Source organism: Zalophus californianus, chromosome 3, assembly GCF_009762305.2.
Source record: "Zalophus californianus isolate mZalCal1 chromosome 3, mZalCal1.pri.v2, whole genome shotgun sequence".
Classification (NCBI taxonomy): domain Eukaryota; kingdom Metazoa; phylum Chordata; class Mammalia; order Carnivora; family Otariidae; genus Zalophus; species Zalophus californianus.
In genome coordinates, this window is record NC_045597.1 from 174,180,078 (window position 1) to 174,187,561 (window position 7,484).

Genomic DNA, 7,484 nt, shown 5'->3' on the forward strand with positions numbered 1-7,484 from the left:
GGAGAGCCATTTCTCTCTGGTGTATTCTTGAAAAGTATAGGTTTTATGACTGAGAAATCTAGGTAAGTGAGTCCTGCTACAGAAATAGAAAGTTCTTCCACGATGTGAGTTTAAATATTCTTTTAAATTCACTGACAGCTCCCCTTTCATTTTGAAGCCTAGACATAAACATGATCCCTCTTTCACATTTATTTTTATTGTCACTATAACCTGTCAGTTCTTTGACTTCACTTTTTCTGTTCGTGTTTGTTACTGTTAGACATACCATTAGCACTTGATGTTTGGTAGAGTCTCTCGAACTCTTCTCAGGACATGGCTCTGCAGTGGGCGGGTGGAGTGCTGCTAATCCTGGCATGTTCCAGGAGCATCTGGGAGGTTGTTTGCCTCAGGCCACCATCAGTAAAACACCTGGACTTGTGGAAGGTTAGGAGAGGCTGATTCTTCATTGGAAGTTTATCTTCTTTATCAAAGACTTTTTTCTTCTTTTTTAAATAAGTTTCTTCTTGCTAACCTGTGTTAGGGTTAGAACGGTGATTCTCAACCAGGAATGATTTTGCTCCCCAGGAGACATTTGGCCATGGTCTGGAGTCATTTGGGTGCTTGCCACGGGGGGAGGGGCTGCTAACTGACTCCTAGCAACCAGAGGCCAGAGATGCTGGGAAACAGGACAGCCCCCATGTCAAGAATTATCTGGCCCAAAATGTTGATAACGATGTTGGGAAGCCCTGGGTTAGAAGAATTAAAACAAGCCAGATCCTTAACTAAGGCAGAGGAAATTGGCTCAAGTTGTATATCATTTTATTCCCAGCTGGAAAGAATTCTAATGATCTTCTAATGGAGTTTTTATTTTTAAAACTAAAGCTTACAGGGAGGCCTGATCTATGAAACAGAGAAAGGTGGTGCTCCTCAGTCGGTAGGCAGTGGGTGCGGCAGGTCGGGATTGCCCGTGCACAGGGGACTCGGAAGAACCTTCAGGACCTTGAGGAACAGAACCTGAAAAACACTGATCTCGTCCAAGCTCCTTATTTTATAGATGAAGGATTTTAGGGTCCCGGGAAGTAAAATAACATGGCTGAGATCTCTTAGTAAGACCCTGGCCAGGAGTCCTGTTCTAGGACTGACCCCCAGTCCTCCATTCTTTTCACTCAGTAGTAAGAGCCCAGGGGGGAAAGAGGACTTATCCCCTTGGCTTTGCAGCACTGTACTTCACAGGATTCCAAGGGGCCAAGCTGTATCTAAGCATCTGATACAAACTCGGGGGGGTGGGGGTTGGTATCTTTTCAGCGCTAGTTTTTCTGGTAGCTGCCTAATCTGGCCTTTATTGTTGTTGACATTGATTTTCTACCTTAGCCACATAGGCGATAGGAATTTAGCAGTCTGGTCATTTTACAGACTCGGTCTAGAGAGGTGACGTTGACTTACTGTCTCCTGGCAAATTCACGGCTAGCAGAATTGACTAGAATCAAGACCCCAGCAGACCTAGGACAGTCCCCCTCCTGCCACACCATGGCGCCACGCCTCCACCTTCGAATGCCACCAGCCACGTCTACATATGGGAAAGATGCTCAAGGTCCCTCTTGCAAAAGTGCACCCAGTTTTCTTTGTGTGAGTTTTAAAGAGATCTCCAAAGTCTTGTGAGGACTTACAAGACAAAGTTCAAGAATCATTTCTTGAGAATAGTTTTCTTTAACTACTGTCCCCCGTTGACCCCATGATATTTTCCTTTGCTCTTTTCCACTTTCCTTCTCCACCTTAAATCTCTGGTGGAGTTGTTCTGTGTGCTAATTCAAAGAAAAGCAATAAGGAAAGTACCACAATTTTACCTCACATTTGTTTAGAGCTTGATACTTTTAATATACAATTTTAAAATTTCTGTTGAGGTGAAACATACATACAATAAAGGCACAGATGTGAAATGTGCAACCTGATAAAGTCTTACATGTTCACACCTCTGGGCACCAGCACCCAGATCTAAAGAACATTTACATCAGTCCGGAAGCCTCCCTATGCCTTTCCCTGTCAGATACCCCTGACCCCTGAGGTTTCTGCTCTTCTGACTCCGGTCACTGGACAGTACTTTTGCCTGTCCTTAACCTTTTGATTCATCCATGATGTTAAGAGTTGTTCTTTCTTTAGTACAGCTATGTAGTGCTCCCTTTTATGGTTATACCACAGTGTATTTATCCATTCTCCTGACAATGGGCATTTGACTGTTTCCACACTTTAGCAATTATGAATAAAAATGCCGTGGATACTCTTTTTTTTTTTTTTTTTAAGATTTATTTGTTTTAGAGGAAGAAAGAGAGCAGGAGGGAGGGGCAGAGGGGGAGAGAGAGAGAATCTCAAGCAGACTCCCTGCTAAGTGCAGAGCCTGACACAGGCCTCAGTCCCATGACCCTGAGATCATGACCTGAGCTGAAATCACGAGTCAGATACCTAACCAACTTAGTCACCCAGGTGCCCCTAAAAATGCTGTGGATATTCTTGTACATATCACCTGGTGGACATGTATTGGGTATTTTCGTAGGAATTGGAACATACAACCTACAATATGACAAAGCAAGTTTGCATGCCCTATTTCATGTGAGACTCGCCACAACCCCATGAAATAGGGTGAGTAGTATTAGTAATCTCATTTTGTTAATTATAGAAAGGTCAAGCAGCTTGCCCAGGGTTACTGAGGAACTAACAGAGCTAAGGTTAGGGTTCTGTTCTCCCACATTAGGTTGTAGGATTTCTCTGCTGTGCGATACTGCCTTTATAGCATGAAATAAGATACAGGGGGCATTGAATTCAGATGTATGTCCTTTTAGACAAAATACATGCAAACAGACTTGTTCTTCCAGATGCTTTTATACATCTGAATTATGGGTGAGTCTTTGGAATCACCTGATGGTGTTGGAGTCAGCCCAGTGGAAGCCATGTGATTTTAATTTGAGGATTGGTAAGGGTCTGAGCACAAGCTGATTGTTAGTTTTTAGTCTTCTGGAGGGATTAGACTGGAAGTTTCTATACAGGCGTTATTGCCTCCATTTCTTTGCTTGTGGCCAGGATTGTATTTCAGTGTGCTTGCAAAGTAATAGTTTATTCATTTCGTAAAGCTCTCCAAGGAAGGACACTCTTTCTTGGTAACCCCAAGTAAATCCTGGTGGTTTGAGGAAGGAGTGTGTCACACGGTGTTCTTCCTGTTTGTTCTCGACTTCTGAGCATTGCAAAGGGGAAAGAACACAAGAAAAGATGAGAGTCGGCACCTGCCCCTTCCTGTTGGGTTAAGAGAATCTGTTGCTTTCATTGAGAAAGAAGGCCAATCATTGAATTCTCTGCTCTATCTCTAGCTTCCTGTCACTCTGCACAGCCTACAAATTACTTGCAGTTAAAAACTCTGATGAAGAGGAGTGATATGTGTAAGGGATCAGCCTTGCCTGGGGCTTTGGGGAGGTAATGGATGGCAGCCCAGCTCGTAGCCGTCACTGCTTACGCACAAGTATGCAGCAGATCTGTCAGGAAAATCACTTGCATGAGTTTAGCACTTGATGGAAGTGCAAGTTTGCTTGCTGCTGCTCCTGTCTTCCTAGCAACTCGGCCTGGTCGCCAGGGTGTGCCGTTTCTGCTTAATTGTATGTGGTTTGGCCACACTGTGCCTACAGCCCTGCCCTCATTGATCTGGTAATCATGCTGTGGAAGGGCTGTGCGGCTGAGAGGGGATGGAGTTGGGGGCTCATAAGAGGCTGGGTGCCAGGAAACGGTAGGGGTTTTCTAGATTCGGAAGCGCCTACCTCGAATCCTCTTACCAAGGGTGATAAAGGGTGTGGTGGCCGGCAGAACTGCTGAGCCCAGGGAGTCTGTCAGTCTTTGGAGGGTGCTCGTCATTTGTGGCCCACAGAGGCTTATGGCAAGACACAGCTCTACTTTTAATTCTCTTCACCCAAACTGGGTAAGTCTTATTTTTTAGCCAAGCGCATTTCTAGTATAGAGAAAATCATGCAGGTTCATGGAATGAGGAGAAGACCAAAGTAAAAACCACTTTTAGTAATAATTAGAATCATAATCTAGTGTATCCTAGATATCTTGGAGTCTAGGCTAGAGCAGAGTTTAATCTTTAGACATACACCACATGCAAATACATGTGTGAATAATTTATACTTGGCCCTCAGATAACTTTATTAATAATCAGCCAAAGTAAATAAATAGAATTAATGATACAGAAGCTCCATTACAGTTCTGTTGCAGACTATACCCGCCCCCCCCCGCTAGCATTTCCTGTCTCTCATACCATTGATTCCCAGTGTTGGGCATGGTCCAGTTTAAGGTCAACAAGGGGCTATGGAGAGATCCATAAATGTCCATAGAAGAACATAAATTCCTTACTCTCTCAGTCAAAACTGAGGTTAATGAATGGTGAGGTGGTCTTGACTGAGGGAAAACAAAGTCCAGGAGAGAAGTTGAGTCAAAAGCAAACTGTCATGGCCACGTCCACTGTTCCAGTTCTGCAGATGCAGCCTCCACTGTCGCCTCTTGTTAACTTGTGTGCGTGAGTTTCTGGACATGAGGCATGGAAGGACCTGCAGCCCTGGCTTCCTGAGACTTGCTGCACACAGCCTGATGCTTTGAGAGTGAATTTAGTTCATGGTTTGTCAAAGAGATATATTTTAACCTATTTGTAAATCTGAGGTTTCAGAGGCCTCAATGGTTTCCATTGTACCATAATAGGAATGTATAGGGAAAGCAGTTCTTGTTTTCATGTTGAGATAGTGAGAAAAGTACACCTTTCCATCCTGGGTGGAGGCAGCCGTGGGAGAGCAGAAGGGGGCTGGAAGGCCCGCTCAGCATGTGCGTGCTCTGCGCACACGGACCCTGAGGAATGCTGACGGAGAGAGGGATGCCCCACCTTCCAGCTTCCCCTTTAAAAACATTCCTCCAGGTTTGGCTCTGCTGCCATTTCAAGTAGTTATGATACCAGAAGATGGATCACCTTCGCGTGTTAGATAAGTGGTGGACAAAACCTAACTCTTAGATGCAGTTACCGTGAGCCTTGAGGGAAGGAGTCCCCACTGCTATTTCACAGAGGGACAGGATGGAGAGCAGGAGTCTTCAGATGGTTTTCAAGGGCACCCAGTACCCTTTTAAAATCTGAATTTCATCCCTAGATCCTTGCAGACTTCACTTCAAGGCCCTTGCTTTTCTGCGCATCTGCCTTTTAGAAGCTCTAGGTCTAGAGTACTAATGCTGAGCAGAATCATGCACTAGAAGCTTTCTCATCCACCTTCCTTTTTCAGACATTTCCTAACACTGTTGAAGGATTTCCAGAAAAGGAATTGCCCAGCCTCCCAAGCTCACCCATTTTTGTGTTTCACATCATTTACAGGAAGTCTTCCTTTTGTCCTCTGCAGAGTTAAGGAATGAAATTTTAATTGTTGAGTTCAAATACTTGATTCTTATGTTCCTTTCAGGAGAGAAGACATATTGGTTTGGGGAGTCTGGTTCTTTTCTTAACCCTAATGAGCGCACATATCCCCTGTGGAAGCAGAAATGGGAATATCAGTTGACCTCTGCACCTGACATGGGCCCATCCATGGGGTCACTGCCTTGGCGAGCCATGTCGTTCCCTCCCTCTTTGTGAACTTTATCTCGGTGACTAGTGAATGTGGGCTCTTCAACTTCAAAATCAGTCCTCTCGCCTGGGGCCAGAGGAAGGAGTGTGCATCCAGATGATGTTTCTTTGAGGCCGTTGCAGTGAGACTTTGCGAAGCAAGCCTTCTTAGATCTGCCTGTGGCGCTGCTAGCAGACCGTGCCTTCCATCCAAAGAGGCAAAAATGTCATTGTGGTGTCCCTGACTTTCTGTTCACAGTTTCTGACCTCTAAAGAAAATCCAAATGAAGACGCAGCAGCCATATTTGCAGAAGGTGGTGACGTGGATGATTTAGTAAGTGCTTTTAATATATACCAGGTGTTCTCCAGATTGAAACCGCCGAGCTGTAAACACAGCCACAACGCTGCTGATCGTAGACTTGTTTCTTATTTGAGTTTTAATTGCTGATATGCCAGAAGCTCCCTCCACTATTATTTATTGCCATTATAAATTTAATCAGATACGTTATTTCATAATGGAAATTCCTGTGCTCTCAGGTTTCAGTTATATTGTTCATTCAGTTTAATCGTCTCCTGTGAAGGACTGAAAAGAGCTGGCGAGGCCATTCCTTTAGTAGCAAAATGTCATAATTTACTGAAATTGCTCTCAACCCAAATAGGCAATACAACATGCAATTTGTGTGGGTTGACAAATAAAAACAGCCTTTCAGAAGCCTAATTCTTGAATGTTCTCGATTAACTTAATGTAAACAAAATCGGCTGATAGGCATTTGGGTGTTTTTGGACCTCCTCATACCACGTCTGGATGCTTGGGAGGCGTGGTGTAAGTTTGACTTTGTATCCCTCTTTCATGTGTGGAGACTTCCTGCCTAGAAGCCGCACGTGACAGCTGATTCCAGTAAACACTTTCAGTCTTTTTGTGGAGTTTTTAGTGATGTAATGAGACACTTGGTATTTAACACCTCCAATAGTTAGCAGTGAGTCGGTGCCCAAGTCCAGCTATACCAGAAGTGAAGAGAGCCATGTCGTTAAACTGGCTCCCACCGCAGAAACAGTGGTCTGGAGTTGGTTCCTTTCTAAAAATGTCCTTCTTCTTCACAGCTGGACTTGATCTAGGTCGTGGCTGTGTGGGGAATCGAGAGTTGCCACCGCTGTCACGCTGAGACTTCTATCCAGAGGAAGCCATTCGAGGGGAACGGGAAGCTTTGGAGATGGTCCCCGTAGGTTATGTGGAAGTGAATCTCCTCATTTTCTGGAATGAGTATATACATGTGGAAGGGATAATTTCGATCCCATACATGTTTATAAAGAATCCCTGTTATTTTCTCATTGGTGTATATTTCTTTTGTGGTCTTTATTGATCTCAGTATATTATGCATGTGCTTTGAAGTTTCTGCAAAACGGATTTCCTCTTGCCCTGGTGTGTTGGTGAGGATTGTGGCCCTCATGAAGCTGTCTTGTGCAGAACTATGGCATGTCATTGGTGAGTTTTTCAGTCCTCCCCCAGAGGTGGAGTTCTCTGTCGGGCCCTCCAACCGCAAGCCCAACTATGCTGATCAAACGGTGGCATTAGTTTCTTACCAGCAGAAAGGTGGGTTTGGGAAATCATAGCTAAGGGCTGACTCTTTGTCTTTTTACTTAAGCCTTTTAGTCCCCACATTAGGTCAGCTGTGTGTATAGGTGGTTTTCCTTAAGCAGGGTGGGAGGGGAGCACCGCTTCCCTGCGTACTGAGCAGTGCTGGTGCGCTCATGAAGACAGGATGCCCCTTTGGCCCAGCCTCTGACGTATCAGCGAACCCTAAACAAGAAAACAAAACAAAATGGAGAGATTCACCCCCAAGAGTTAGGATTTTATCATTTCATTACTGCCTACTTAGCAGTCTCACAGAGCGAA

General features: G+C 44.6%; 1 protein-coding gene across 3 annotated transcripts in view; it reads left to right on the forward strand.

Moving 5' to 3' along the window:
- Positions 1–6,919, forward strand: part of XRCC5 (X-ray repair cross complementing 5) — an 87,957-nt gene extending 81,038 nt beyond the window's left edge. For all 3 annotated transcript variants that reach the window (XR_003519146.2, XM_027589731.2, XM_027589727.2), the window contains 2 exons: positions 5,850–5,924; positions 6,692–6,919. Coding sequence is in view for 2 of the 3 variants with exons in the window: in XM_027589731.2 (XP_027445532.1) it covers positions 5,850–5,924; positions 6,692–6,706 (90 nt within the window). In the remaining variant the exon portion in view is untranslated. The remainder of the gene's footprint in view (positions 1–5,849; positions 5,925–6,691) is intronic.
- The last annotated feature ends 565 nt before the right edge of the window (positions 6,920–7,484 follow it).